This window comes from Colletes gigas, unplaced genomic scaffold (assembly GCF_013123115.1).
Source record: "Colletes gigas isolate AHSC1104 unplaced genomic scaffold, ASM1312311v1 Colletes_gigas_Sc00010, whole genome shotgun sequence".
Lineage (NCBI taxonomy): Eukaryota > Metazoa > Arthropoda > Insecta > Hymenoptera > Colletidae > Colletes > Colletes gigas.
In genome coordinates this window covers 8,461,058-8,475,575 of record NW_025106639.1, presented here as the reverse complement: position 1 = coordinate 8,475,575, position 14,518 = coordinate 8,461,058, and the positions used below count along the sequence as shown (strand labels likewise).

The following is a 14,518-nucleotide window of genomic DNA, read 5'->3' as shown; positions in this document are numbered from 1 at the left end:
GGAATTCTAAAGAGGGTGGCCCTGCACACACAATCCACCGAGTTTGCAGGCTGAAAGAATCGTCCTTGAATGACAGATCGTCGTCTCGTTCTATCATCTCTACCCCCCATGTGCTACGTTCTTTCCCTATCTTTCTCCGTTTCCTTTTCACTCTCTAGCGTTCTCCGTCCGGCGCGAGGAACAAGAGTTCCTTCGTCGTTGACGCGATACAAAAATGTCCCCGTCGAAAGAAGAGTCGCCGAGTGGTCGTACGTGAGACCGTGAATGCCGACTCCGGATCTCTGAATATCAAACTTCCGGCGCGCGAATTAAAATTTCACCCACCCCCCCCTGCCGTGCCACTTTCGACCCCGAGCTAGGAACTCGGGAAACAACGAGAAACGAGGAAGCTCGTCCTGTTTCGAAACCAACGGGCCGCGAACGCGCACGATTTCCACTCGTTCGTTCGTCTCTTTCGGAAGGGTCGTCGATCCGCTAATTTCTCAGAAACGAACCGACACTTTGAGACCGTTCCGGCATCGCCGCGGCCGCGGAGGGTGCACGCCTGTGGACTTGGCAAACTCCGATCGTCGGTTTCGCGCGGGTAACTCGTCGGTAGGCGCGATTATCAGGGCCGCCGACGGAGGAACGACTCCGTTACGTCGAAACTAATTACGGAAAGCTAGGAAATTCAATCGAGCCTCCCGTTTGTCTTCGAGTTAATTGCCTTAGCCGCGACTCCGACCGGGTGACTTTAATTAAAACTAGGAGACGTCTCGACGGTCGCTCGATCTCGCGACGCTCCGATCCCCCGACGGAATCGAACGCTCGGGAAAAATCTCGTTCGCGCGAACGAGCTTCTTTCCCGCGACTTAATTAAACCGGAGGGTTCGAGAGGCGACGATCGACGTCTCGCGACTCGCGGAGACAAGTCTTACGTACTTAACGGCTTAGTACAGCGGTCTCCAAGTCTTTGGCGAACTCGGAGCTCCCGGTTCTCGTTGACTCGCTAACAAGATATTCCGAAAAGTAAGCTTCCACGGGACACGTTACACCGCAGACTTGGTTGTACAAACCGCGTATTGCCTCCCACGCGGCGCAGAATGTTACCCAAGCATGCTCGCAGTGTTCGAATATTTCGAGAGGAATTTCTACAATATTCCGGCAGTCGTTCCGTTTCCGCCATTTGCAATGTTTCGAACGCATTGTGGTAACGTCCGGGCGAAATTGGAGGAGGGTACAATAAATTTTAAGGGGATATTTCGGTCTAATACGGAAAGAACACGACCATGCACTTGTCTGGAATATTTTCAAGGCATCGTTTCTCAAAAATATTTATGAGATATTGCAAAATTGATGGGAACGTCTGAATATTGCCACAGTATTTACGGAATATTCCGACCCGTACGGGCAAATATTGCTTCTGCTTCGATATACACGAAACTCCATTCCCCTTTCGAACAAACTCGCGTCTCTGGAGACGCAAACCACACGCAACCTTCGCTATCGCGTTCTACTATTCGTTGGAAATTAGTTGTAAACGTTTTACCGAAATCAATGTTGGCCAAAAGTTATTTAGAATAACGTCGCTTGACAGCTACTTTTAATCGGGGTAAGCGGTCGATCTTCTTTCGTTAATTATTCATTCGTTATCGTTATCCAAATAAAATTTCGTTCGAATAATGCTCGACACTGGCCGAAGGATACCAGGATTACCACCCTCTGCGGAAAGTTAGCGACGAGCAAGGATGCTTTGCATAAAAGTCGAGGGTGTTCGAAACACGAGGGCGTCGTCGTACCTCCGGGAACATTTGTCTTCCTGTGAGCGATCCAGTCGTGGACCAGCGAGTCGTTGCTTAGCCAGGACCTCCGAGCCCCGGAACGCCAATGAACATTCTTCCTGTTCGGGATCGCTCAGAACGCTATGCCGGGTCGGACCCTATCGTTCCCCGGACGTTTTATGGCTCGCGTACGTGGCATCGAATATTTCTCCATCGAACGAACCCCGTGCACGTTACGGCAATACTACGGGGCGTGGGAGAGATAAAGCGGGGTAAGACGCTATATCTTTTCCTCGGTCGAGCGGAGTCGGAAACATTTCGGACGATCGTCGTTGGGGATCTCCCGGGACGTTATTTTCCTTGGTTCGATAATAGACCAGGCTGGTCTCGCATCTCTAACTATTTCTGCGGATATATTTCTATCAATTTCCCCGCAGAGGATTCCATTCGATCGCATCGAGTAATCGTAGGCACGTTCGCGGGAATGCGCGGGATCGTAAACGAGACCCAACTTGTCACCGCGAATTATCGCGCGGGTTTCGAGCGATTCCGGTAAAACGGCGCGTTGCGTGAAACAATTTGAAGAACGCGTCCGTGAATCGATACCACGATTCTATATCCGGCGATGGAAGTGCAATATTTCCAGCAGCGGGGTGGCCGTAGTTGCGCTTTTCCCGGCGAGCCGCAGCAACGATTTCCCATAGCTCGATTTCGCGTGCCGGGAAACGCAGGCATTTCCGCGTTCATGCTCGCCGGCCGTTGGCTTTCCTCGTCGATGGCCTGTTTTGATACTTTGTACGGAAACGCGATTAGCGGGAGGTCCGCGACACGCGATATTTAGCTGCCCCGTATCTCTGGCCGGGGTAATTACGATTTCATCGGGCGAGCGAGAAAATAAGGGGCTAATGGCCGTAAGTAAAAGAGCAAAGGCAACGATCCACTTACGGGGTCTGTGAAGCTCTTACCGCCGGACGTTCTCCGCGCAGCGTATCCTCGGCTCATCCCCCCGTGTCGCGGGACGTTTCGTTTTCACTTTCATCCAGCGGCACGTAGTCCCTGCTGCCCTCACTGGCGGACATCCGATCGCGGCAGTGGAGCCGTCAGCTCGCCTCTGGCATCCGGAACCTCCGCGGTTCCGTGCCCGGACGCGAAACGGTCTCCAGCCACCGCACGAAACCACCCCACTCGCGACGGTAAACACACGCAGTGTGCAACGTGGCCCACTCACCGCACCGTTCCTCGCTACCACCGGCTTTCACGCGGTCCTCAGAGTGCATTCACCGCCGTAGGTTGCTGCACGCGCCGAAGTGCACGCGAGAATCCGCCGCGCGGCACGGCCGCTGCGCTCGGTCGCCGCGCGTGCGAACTCGCTACCACCACGGGGGATGTTTTCCTCTTTCGATTAATCTCGCGGCCGGCCGGCCTGGCCCGCGCACACGGCCGGAACTTGTTGAGCGACCTTGCGATGGGAAAGTGTTTTTTTTTACCACCGAGAGGGTTCACGGACAACGCGCGATCAATCGTCGCGAGCCAACGAAACGAGCCGCCCAAGTGTCAGTTCGGCACCCCCCGAAGGGCGCGCCACGCGAACCATCGACATCCTGCCAGAGTCGCCGGGCTGCTGCGATGGCCCGGGCGTCGCGACGACAGCGCCTGCGACGCCGCCACCCGTCCCGCGCCGAACACGGCGGGCGCCCCGGCCAGGACCGTACCAATCTCTCGCTCGACCAATTCCAACATCTTTTACAGAACTAGTCGCGTGTCTACTTCTTCCACACAGAGTTGTCCATTAGTCCAATTGTTCCGAATAAATTCGTTTTCATTGAATATTTCATCCGCGGGTCTGTCGAAATATGGTAGAAAGGAGGATTGGTTCGGAAGGGAAATAGGACCCGTGCTGGGTCAGACGCTTTACTCATACTATAATACATAATATATATATATATTAAGACCATAACGTTTAAATAGCAAACAGAATAAAACAGTAACAATAAATCCCCGTACTCTTCCTTTTGTAACTTTATTTTACGGATAAACCGAATGAAAGTACCGAATCGATCATTTAACAAGTGATTTCTTTTGTTACGATGGATTGCGTAAATTGAATTCGCGCGGGCTTTCGTAGGAAGCAAATTGGAGGGAAACCAAAGCGCCGCGCATGCGCACGACGCTACTATGGGAAGAGCAGTGCACCGTTTGCAATGTCCGAACGATTCCGTGTGAAAAACAATCTGATGCATTTAATGGCCCGGAAGAACCGATGACTCGATCAATTCTCGACGTGATTTCATCTAGATTGCAAATAGAACGCTCCGGTCCCAATGATACGGTTCTTAATCTAAGGAAATATTTCTACGAGGGAAATACGCAATAAAATTGCGTGACCTTCACTTGTTGCACCCCTAGAGTGGACAAAGGAAAAAGAATAAACGGTTCGTGTAATATAATTTCTTTATTTATTCGTTCCTTCGTGGAACGTTTCAGTATAGTACAATATACATGATTGACATTAAAATTATATTTCTTGTTTGGGGCATACAAATAATATCGACACTTTTCCGGTGATATAATAAAAATAACGTGACGTATACATATTTTTCTAACGGTACTCGTATTATTTCAATATACTTACGTAATGCAGGATCGAACGATACTTCTCGATTTTTTTATGCGCACAACAAACCAAGATATAAAATCTGCATCACGTCCTTTTCTTTTTTTTTTGTTTGCTTAAAAATATAAGTACGCGCATCGTCCGATCGTTAATCTGTGTTGACATAAATTTACATCACAGTTTAGAGACAATGTAGTGCGTTTGAATGTGATACTCGTGTATTAATTTCCGACGCATTTTTGCCATGCGAGACCTCCGCAAGATATGGATACAATAACGTATATTACAATCTAGAAAATTTGCAGGTTCATTTACATTTATGTAGGATTGAATACCAGATGTCGCGTTTAGCATTGATACTTACGATAAGGATAGTTCCGATAATTACGTAAATTTTGACGTTCTTCCAAAATAACGAGCGCGCTAAATTTCTGCTGGTTTTCCTAAACGTAACAGACTGAAAACGATACGTAACTATAGCTACCCATTTTCGATTGTTAGCGCATATAAGAGTAAAATACATTGGTACATTAATTTTCGCTTCGTACTTACATTAGTAGATAAATTTTCCGCCTTACATACAAGAAGGTCTAATCGTTCGCCGCGCATTTTTAAGGTATCGATGTTTGTTACCATTATATCTTTCAATTCGTCTAGATCGCCATGAACTTTGGACAACTTGTCGATGTCTTTATTCGACTCGTGATAATATTTCTAGACAAAGAACGCTTATATGAAAAAGCATAAAGTGCGTACGATAAAAAAAAAAACGTTTCTATATACCATTTGATTGTCCAATACTTTGCTAAACTCTATATTCATCGCGTATGCGACAGCAGTTTGGGCGCCATCGCCATAAATCGTTAGAAACATTTTTTTAATTTCTGTAAGATACATAAATGCCCTGGTCTTTTGGAACTCCTTTAAAGGAAACGCATTATTTATTTATACATTTTACTTTCAATTTTCGTAAAGGCGTATTACAATTTTTTTCGATTACTCACATTATCCGTTATGCACATATAAATAATATTATTGTAACAAATGTAATGATATAAATATGCTCCCTGCGAGTATGTCAACATGTCATTGTATGGAGGAATTTTGGCCAAAATTGTTCCGGTCACTTCATCAAAGTTTCCAACGCAGGTAGCATATTTTGCAAGTACAGTTTGCCCTCTGGCCACCACAGAATATAAAATGGGCATGGTGAATGTCTGCAATAGAGTTAAAATATTAACTTAGGTCTGTGTAGCCAATATTATAAACTGGCAAGCACAAAGTCTTTAATCCAGAGAAATGTACCCACCAAACAAATAACGTTATGTTTGCAGCTAAGCTTCTTTATCTGTTATCGTGCTGGATAATACTGAAAACAAGATGTTGCCACACTAGCACACAAAGAATACGAATAAAGGTGGTCAATACTGCTTGAACAACAAAGTAACTTTAGTACTTATAAACAGAGATAGTCAAAAGAAAGATACAGAGAGGTGGCAACCCTGTTCATAATACGCCATAGTTTCTAACCTTCAAAGAATACTCGACTCTTCAATTAATTTGATATTTATGTTTAAAAGCTGTTCTAAACGATAATAAAACATAAAAGCATCACGAAGTAGTAACTCACATTCGAGTTCATGGATATGAACAATCAATAATTTTTGCGACCAACCTCAAGGAAATCGAATGACTCAACCGTAGAGACGAACGTTCTTTGTTTCAATATTGCTCGTATATATGAAATCAACGATCTTTTGAAAACACATCAGTGAACAATACGTTAAATCAATGTGCTGTGTCACTTCATAGAAAAAGATTTAAGGGAACCAAAACACTTATTCTGTAGTACAATAACACTTGCACAACTTGTGCTTGTAATGACAGTTGACCACAGTTATGTCAGATTGTGCACCGAGTGCACTACTCACACTATGTCAGATCACGCGTACGTGAGCTCGTAGAGTTTCGGAGAGTCGACAAAGCCAAACTGACACGTGCCCTCTTTCTCGATTCTCCGAAGCTGCACGAAGCAATTTCGGATCGCCTCGTGGGAGTCGAGAGAGGAAGGCTCACAATTACCTTCTCGTTCTTGCACAAATCAAATCCAACCTCCCATCAACGTCATACGATTTGGAATCTCTTGAGATTCTCGACTGCCCAGGCATTTTTACTTTCCGACCTATGTATGTAGACGAACATAAGCAAAGTACCAAGCAAAGAATTAAAAAGTATTAAGCAAAGAAATGCACGTTTTAAAACTCCCCGATCATATTTGAATTATTGAGTGACAAGGAAATCTGTTTTATTATTCTTATGTATGAGTGTACAGATGTATATTATATCAGATATCACTTCTGATATATCTGGCAACGAATAACCATTACTACTGGCTACTGCCAGCCTCTACCAGCCTCTGCTGGCTTCTGCTGGCCTCTGCTAACCTCTGCCTGTCTCTGCTGGCCTCTGCTGGCCAACGCTGACCACTGCTGACCAATCCTGATACTTCCGACAACGTATAACGATTACAACATACTACTGCTTGCCCCTGCTGGTCTCTGCTGGTCTTTGCTGGTCTCTGCTTGCCTCTGCAAGCTTCTGCTGTCCCCTGCTGACACCTGCTGACCCCTACTGACCACTGCTGACCCAAGCTGACCCCTGCTGACCACTACTGACCCTTGTTAACAACTTCTGCCATGATATATATGAATTAAAACATTGTATAATGTAAATCTATGGCAATAAATGATATAATTACAAAGAATTCTATGTGTTCTCATCATTTTTTACCTTTCCTTACCTCTCCAAATCATTACCTTAGTTATAAGACTCCCTGGAACTCCTTGGTTTCCCTGAACCCACTAGGAAGTCCAGAAACTCAGAACTTTGCTAAAAATTCAGAGTTTCCAAGAATTTTCGGCGTTTTCAAGAAATTTCAGGACTTCCCAGCTGTTTCAGGACTTTCCAGCTGTTTCAGGACTTTCCAACTGTTTCAGGACATTCCAGCTGTTTCAGGACTTTCCAATAGTTTCGAAAATTTCAAAGTTTCAGGGCTTTTTCGTTGTGGCAGGACGTTCCAACTGTTTCAGGGCTTTCCAGCTGTTTCAGGGCTTTTTCGTTGTTTCAGGACTTTCCAATTTTTCAAAAATTTCAAAGTTTCAGGGCTTTAGCGTTGTTTCAGGACTTTCTAACTGTTTCAGGACTTTCCAATTTTTCAAAAATTTCAGTTTCAGGGCTTTTTCGGGGTTTCAGGGCTTTCCAGCGGTTTCAGGGCTTTTTCGTTGTTTCAGGACTTTCCAATTTTCCAAAAATTTCAAAGTTTCAGGGCTTTTTCGTTGTTTCAGGACTTTCTAACTGTTTCAGGACTTTCCAATTTTTCAAAAATTTCAAAGTTTCAGGGCTTTTCGGTGTTTCAGGACTTTCCAGCTGTTTCAGGACTTCCCAATTGTTTCAGGACTTTTTGACGAAACAGTTTAAAAGTTAATTTTTGATTTTAGCAGCAAGTACGAGAGCTGGACACTTTGGGAATCCAATTTTAACCGGGAAAACGGTCTCTTAAAACTAAGGCAATGATTTGGAGAGGAAAAGAAAGGTAAAAATGATGAGAACACAGAATTCTGTTAAATTATATCATTTATTGCCATAGATTTACATTATACAAGGCTTGAATACTTATACATCATGTCAGAAGTATCAGGGGTGGTCAGGGGTGGTCAGGGGTGGTCAGCAGTGGTCAGCAGGGGTCAGCAGGGGACAGTAGAGGCCTACAGGGCCAAGCAGAGACCAGCAGGGGCAAGCAGTAACAAGTAGTAATCGTTGTACGTTTTCGGAAGCATCAGGGGTGGTCAGCAGTGGTCAGCGGAGGCCAGCGGAGGTCAGCGGAGGCCAGTGGAGGCCAGCAGTAGCAAGCAGTAGCAAGCAGAGACCAGCAGGGGCAACTAATAGCAAGTTGTAATCGTCATGCGTTGTCAGAAGTATGAGGAATGGTCAGCAGCGGTCAGCAGAGTCCAGCGAAGGTTGGCAGAAGTCATTAGTAATCGTTATACGTTGTCAGAAATATAATGACCGTTGTCAGCGGTCAGCAGAGGCCAGCAGAAGCCAGCAGAGGCTGTGAAAAGCTGGCAGTAGCCAGCAGTAATGGTTATACGTTGCCAGATGTGATTTCGACTCCCACGAGACGGTCTGAAATTACTTCGGGCAGCTTCGGAGAATCGAGAAAGAGGGCACGTGTCAGTTTGCCTTTGTCGACTCTCCGAAACTCCACGAGCTCACGTACGCGTGATCTGGCATGTGTGAGAAAATGGAATGATGGGTCCCTGGGTGCACCCGGTGCTGTGTCTGACGTCTCTGGTTGACCACTGTCTAACGTTGCAGCAGAGATGCCAGACGGAGCTCCGGGTGCACTGAGGACACCTCATTCCACTTTCTCACACCATGCCAGAAGCCAAGTCACGCGTAAGTACGTGAGCTCGTAAAGTTTCGGAGACTCGACAAAGGCAAACTGAGATATGCCTTCTTCTCTCGACGAATGTTTAAGAAAAATTGACAGGAGGTGGATGCATTTTTTCGACGAAATTGAAAAGTTTCAAATCATTCTGGAAAAATTATTTTCGATCGCAGGGATCAATTGCAATCATTTTTGGTCAATAGACATACCCTCGAAATCCTAACCATTTTCAAGAAAAAAAATTCTTTACTATGAAATTTCAGTTTCTATCTCACGAAAATGGTAACGGGGCTCTGGAGCCCCATAAAAATGGGTCGAAAAAATAGATTCGATGCAAGATCTACTCGTATAACTCGTCTGTGCTACGACGATGAAGGGAACCAGCTGAACACGAGCGTGCACTGATAACGGTGTCGTCGACGACGCTAAAATATTCGTAGTGGTGTTCATTGGTACGGTCTATACGTGTAGCTGTGGCGTTTACTGGCGCCATCTGGCCATTTTGCGATAACTAAAGGTGGTTTCATCGCAATATATGTGGGCTTGGACCGTTTGAACGCCCTGGGTCTCAGTAGCACCGAGTCAGTACTCTCAGTTCGTTGTCGATCGGCTCACACACCACCATCCTGAGGGATCACACAGCCATTGACCACGTTCGTAAAATTCGATCCCCGTTCGAGATTCCGGCGACGTTGGCCATGCTGCTGGGTAAATATTCTGCTTTATAGAATCGCTAACCGGTATCTTTTATCGCGCTCAAATGGCTTCACGAACCACCGCTTGCACGCTATGAATGGATTTCTACCCAACGTGCGTCGTTGTAAAAAAACAACAGTGTTTATGGAACGAATTTCTATTGCGTTCATTGAAGCTACTACGTAACACGTCCGGAGCATATGATCTGTACACGAGTTTTGCAACACAGCCTCCTCGTTAGAGTTAATTTGTATCGCTGTTTGCACGTCGGAGAGCAACGCCCGTGGTATTGATTCCACGCGAAGGCTGTATTGTCACATCGGTCCCTTCCTCGGAACGATTTCCCTTCTTTACGCGGCTTGTACAAAAAATAGCAATCGATAACTGCGAATGGAAATGCTGGATAGGGTGGCTAGTGGAAACGCAAGGTGCAATTGCATGTTAATACTTCCTAAACCGTATACGTGCGCGTCGAGCATCGTAAATGAGAAACTAGAATTAATTAAGAGGGATGTTGGATTCATATCTGTAGATAGCGCCATTTTGTCATTTGATTTGATTCGAAGGATGCAATGGATAACAATCGGTGACAGAACATCTGTATGGCCGGATAACAAAATCCGATAAGTCATATTTTCGGTCATTCTTCGGTACAGCGATTTGAAAGTTTGACGAACAGTGAGAAGATAGTATGGGTTTTAAAAAGTACTCGATTCCTTTAAGATTGTTCGATATGCAGGATTTTGAACTCTTCCTTTTTAATCGATATTTAGGTTAAAATACCCTCCTATGTACAACCACATTAACAAACTTTGTCTTCATTGGTAAATGTGTGCGCTTTGGATACACAAGCTACTGACCGAATATTTTCGTGATCGACTATACTCGTGTAGATTAGATATGTCGAGTCGTAATGTCAACTCGTAATGTCAACTTCAAAGATACACTTTAAATGACCTACAATCTAATTACAGCTTCTCCTAATTTTGTACTTATATCTCGAATCAGCGACGTTGAGTCAAAAGATACCTTAGATAAAATTGGGTCAGTATGTACTCCATGTACTCGTCTATGTACATTTTTATTTGACGAACGAAACCATTAGGGAGACTCATTGACGCAAGAGGAAGAAGAGAGACACAAAATCCAACATTCTGTGCACATTTTCGAAAGTGCACGGACTTCTTTAGCCTACTTTCCCGTGATAGTATCGACAACGCGGGTCATTTTGGCACGAACGAATTGTGCAAGTCGCCCCGCGGAAGACCGTTGTCACCGTGTTCCGTTACACCATGCTCGTCCCGATTTCTCGCGAGAGAAACGACGTCGATGCCGGTTTCGATTATCCATAACAATATTATTTCGTTCCTTCTTAGTCTGTCTACAACATCGAGTTCCGTTCGCTCAGAACGAATCGCCCCTGTACCGTTAATCATCCTATGGTATTCATCGACATCAATTTCTAAAACCCGTTCCTCTTTATCGAAGAATATTGCCTATAATTTGCGACCATCAAAGTATAATTCCTACTATCACAGTAGTATACCCCCTGAATCGCTGACCTCGAACGACCAATATCTTTTAACCAAGCTTAAATGGTCTAAGTCTTTTTCGAATCAACGCATTCCTGGATTCTGCGAGCTGTAGCAATCGGATGATCGTTATTACGGTTTCGTTGATCGTTATTCGCGCAACTAGCGATAGATCCGAGAAACATGTAGCATAGCAAAAAAACGTTCACGCTCTGTTTGAAGCGAGTTTAGGTAGCGACGAAAGCCTGGTGTGCATCGTTCAGGAACAAGAATCTTGCCGGGGATCTCTTTTCATCTGTTTCTTACATCAGACAGGTTGGCGATTTGCATTGTAAAACGATCCCTTGGTTGCATCCGTTCCTCGACCATCTTCAAAACGAGAAAACGAAGCAATTCATTCCGTATAGATTGGAAAGTAAGAAATCTTCCCCTCGAGCTAGAGATAGACTTCGCGGCGTTGGAAACACGGATTATTTCCGAGCGGTTTTTAACAGAACGTGTTATCGTAACTCTAACACAATGATCTAGCAGCGGATCGTTTTGCATGGTCGCTTAACCGTTGATAATTAATCGACGAACGTTTCAGGGGCAGATAGAACGCGGCTGACGTACATGTCAGCGGTCGTCGTCGGCGCTGGGACGGTGGCGGTCTTCCTATGGTGGTGGTGGGCCAAGAGACAGAAGGAAAAACCGCCGTCGAAATGGCGGAAGGTCGGCGAGCTCAGCGATCTGGTCGCGTATCCGGTCAAGTCGCTAGGCCCCGTGCGAATGACGTCGATGGACTGCACGAAACTGGGTCTGCAATCTGGCTGGATGAGAGATCGGACTCTGTTGGTCATCGACCTGAATGGACACTTCGTCACCGCCAGACAGGTTCCAAAAATGGTCCAGGTAGGAAATTGTAGATTCGTTCACTGCCAGATGAAAACCGACGATTAATTTCAAATCCCGTCAAACATTATTGGAATACCAAGTATTTGATCGTCCGTTTACGAATAGAAAATGAATCCCAATCTTGAGCCCTCGAGCAACAATGTTCGAAGTACGTAGAGTTGATAAATTGACTAAATACCATATGAAACAGGAAAGTAGTTTGCGAAGGAGCATCAAGAGTATTTTATACGACGCTGGCTCGATACCGTGGAGAGTAATTACGCGTTACACGCGGTTCGCCGCTGCGAGATGATATAAGATGGTTCGTGATCGAGCAGTCGGCGAATTACTTAATCTAATCAACGTATCTTTGCTTTGCAAACGCGTGCACCGTTGCTCGGGATAACGAGAAGGAACAACGATCGTGAAAGCCGGCGAGCGGATCAGAAGCGCATCGATGCACGGTAATCGCGTCGATCCGGCCGTTTCTTTTTTCGCGGATCGTTAAATTCCGGCGTCAGTGGTCCCAGAAGCCCGCGTTCCGATCGGAAAAGGCTTGAAAGGAACGCGTTTCGTTCAGGAAACGCGCGACTTTTATAATCGAGATTAACGAACCGTTTTATCGTCGTGGAAACGCAATTTGCAACGGGTGTAGCGAATAATTAATTCGCCCCGAGACGCGTTTTTCCTTCGTGGAGTTCCTCGAGGATACTTTTACGAGAAACTCATTTTCCATTTGTCACAGATCGCTCTGGTTAGAGATGGGATTTTTGTTCCCAGGTGATACCCAGTATTACCGGTTCGATTCTCACGCTTTCCGCCCCGGGGATGATGTCCGTGTCCATCGATTTGTCGCGAATGAAAGGCAAGGGATTCCGCGTGGCCGTGTGGAGCCAGGCGGTGGCTGCGTGCGATTGTGGCGAGGAGCCAGCCAGGTGGTTGTCCCGTTTCCTCCTTCAGGAAGACGTTGGCTACAGGCTGGTTTACTACCCGTTACAGTATCCGATGCGTGAGGTCAGGAAAAAGATCGGTGCTTTCTGGGTGACCTCCGACGACACTGTAAGATTCAGTACAGTTATAACTTGTTGAGATGTGGAACACTCTGTGAAGACACGGTCTCCTCTTCCGCAGGGAGCTTATCCAGACGCCACGAGCTATTGCCTGATAAACGAAAGCTCGGTGACGGATCTGAACAGTCGACTGGAGGAGCCGGTAGCACCGGAAAATTTTCGGCCCAACTTCGTCGTGAAAGGCGCCGTCCCGTACGAGGAGGACCGATGGGGCTGGGTGAAGGTCGGCAACGTGATCTTCAAGAACGTTATGCCGTGTACCAGGTGCATCTTCACCACCATCGATCCGGCAACAGGCACGAAGAACCCTAACGCAGAGCCTTTGAAAACTCTCAGAAGGTATGTCCTGAAAATTATAGAATTTTACCATAAATCAAAAGCTTTTCGATCGTCACAGCCGCCATATTTGTTACTTGTTCGAGTCGCAGGATATTTATATTTCACGCATCGCGTTTGAATTATTCGAGATCGAGTTGTTTGAAGAGAGAAGTGAAAACAGTATTCACCTTAAAGCTACAGGCAAATAACGGACCCTACTTTCCGTCCGTTCACCGGCGACAGTCCGGTGATGGGAATTCACCTCGGTCTGAGGAGTTCTAACGGCACCGTGAAATTGGGGGATCCAGTTTACGTGGGCGAGCCTACGGTGCAACTGCCTATGGTGACGCCTCCATAGCTACACCGATGGGCTTCTTGCGAAGACGATGTTCTCGTCCTCGGGGAAGCCGACGGATCCTTCTACAGAGGTCTTTCATCTACCGAGGGTGGCAAGAACTCGTAGCAAAGGCCTACCACTTAAAATTCTCCACTTTCAATTCCGAATCGAATAAAGGGGGTGATCCGTGATCCGTGATTCGTGAACGCGACTGAATCGAAAGGGTTGTTTGCGCCCCTTTGATCAAAGACTCGAGTAAATCGCGCCGTGACTATGGACGCGATATTTACAGCACGACGGTATTGTTGGTATTTATGAAAATGTGTGTTCCGTTTACGAGGAGATTATTTATACGAGCAGCGGCGGGAATATCATCGAATGTATTTTTTCTAAATGTCGATTGAGACGTTTCGGCGCGCGGCCTATCGAACGACGTCGTATATATTTCTAGCGAGCATATTAATTAATAAACAATCGCAGAGAAATGTGTTTTCCAGACTCGCCGAGCATCTCGATCGTTATTCTCCTGTTGGGTGGCACGTTTAACAGATACATTCGTTTTATGACAATAATATTTATTTATTTACACTACAAAACAACAGGGACGATTTACATAAGAGAGATAATGCGTTCAATTCGAGGATCAACACACCGACGACAGCCATTCTCTTGTTACACTTTCCTGCCTTCGGGAAATCAAAAAAGAGAACAGCGTCGTTTCGAGCGCGAATCGAATGCGGTGAACGTTTGACGAACATTATATTACAAAACACTTATGATGGAGTGTTATCGATTTACAAAGGACACGGAGATTTATTGGTTCTCAGTTTCACCGCAATCGTCGCCGCGTTAGCAGCCTTAAAAAGAAAGA

The 14,518-nt window shown here is 45.8% G+C and overlaps 2 protein-coding genes across 6 annotated transcripts; one reads left to right on the top strand and one right to left on the bottom strand.

Annotated features, from left to right (window-relative positions):
• Positions 1 to 4,162: 4,162 nt before the first annotated feature.
• On the bottom strand, positions 4,163 to 6,286 carry LOC122397748 (vesicle-associated membrane protein 7). 5 transcript variants are annotated; one of them, XM_043397120.1, is made up of 7 exons: positions 6,005 to 6,286; positions 5,684 to 5,801; positions 5,379 to 5,591; positions 5,158 to 5,295; positions 4,927 to 5,088; positions 4,739 to 4,831; positions 4,163 to 4,664 (listed from the first exon to the last, which is right to left on the bottom strand). In XM_043397120.1, exons 3-7 carry the CDS (start codon positions 5,580 to 5,582, stop codon positions 4,596 to 4,598), a joined length of 666 nt encoding a protein of 221 aa, XP_043253055.1. In that variant the 5' UTR covers positions 5,583 to 5,591; positions 5,684 to 5,801; positions 6,005 to 6,286; the 3' UTR covers positions 4,163 to 4,595. The 5 variants fall into 5 exon arrangements, with proteins under 5 accessions (XP_043253055.1, XP_043253054.1, XP_043253056.1 ...); XM_043397119.1 differs by having other exon boundaries at positions 5,684 to 5,765; XM_043397121.1 differs by having other exon boundaries at positions 5,684 to 5,765; positions 6,050 to 6,286.
• Positions 6,287 to 9,228: 2,942 nt separating this feature from the next.
• Positions 9,229 to 13,678, top strand: LOC122397688 (mitochondrial amidoxime-reducing component 1-like). Its single transcript, XM_043397018.1, has 5 exons — positions 9,229 to 9,529; positions 11,636 to 11,940; positions 12,703 to 12,981; positions 13,054 to 13,331; positions 13,506 to 13,678. The coding sequence occupies exons 1-5, from the start codon at positions 9,520 to 9,522 to the stop codon at positions 13,666 to 13,668; spliced, it is 1,035 nt and encodes a 344-aa protein (XP_043252953.1). The 5' UTR covers positions 9,229 to 9,519; the 3' UTR covers positions 13,669 to 13,678.
• The last annotated feature ends 840 nt before the right edge of the window (positions 13,679 to 14,518 follow it).

Excerpts from the sequence above, each read along its gene's own strand:
- LOC122397688 (XM_043397018.1), top strand. Across the intron at positions 12,982-13,053 it reads GGGTGACCTCCGACGACACT|GGAGCTTATCCAGACGCCAC; the intron begins GTAAGATTCAGT and ends CCTCTTCCGCAG. Across the intron at positions 13,332-13,505 it reads CCTTTGAAAACTCTCAGAAG|CTACAGGCAAATAACGGACC; the intron begins GTATGTCCTGAA and ends TTCACCTTAAAG.
- LOC122397748 (XM_043397120.1), bottom strand. The coding sequence starts at position 5,582 with ATGCCCATTTTATATTCTGTGGTGGCCAGAGGGCAAACTGTACTTGCA. Across the intron at positions 5,296-5,378 it reads ATATGTGCATAACGGATAAT|GAGTTCCAAAAGACCAGGGC; the intron begins GTGAGTAATCGA and ends TTTCCTTTAAAG. Across the intron at positions 4,832-4,926 it reads CGGAAAATTTATCTACTAAT|TCTGTTACGTTTAGGAAAAC; the intron begins GTAAGTACGAAG and ends TATCGTTTTCAG.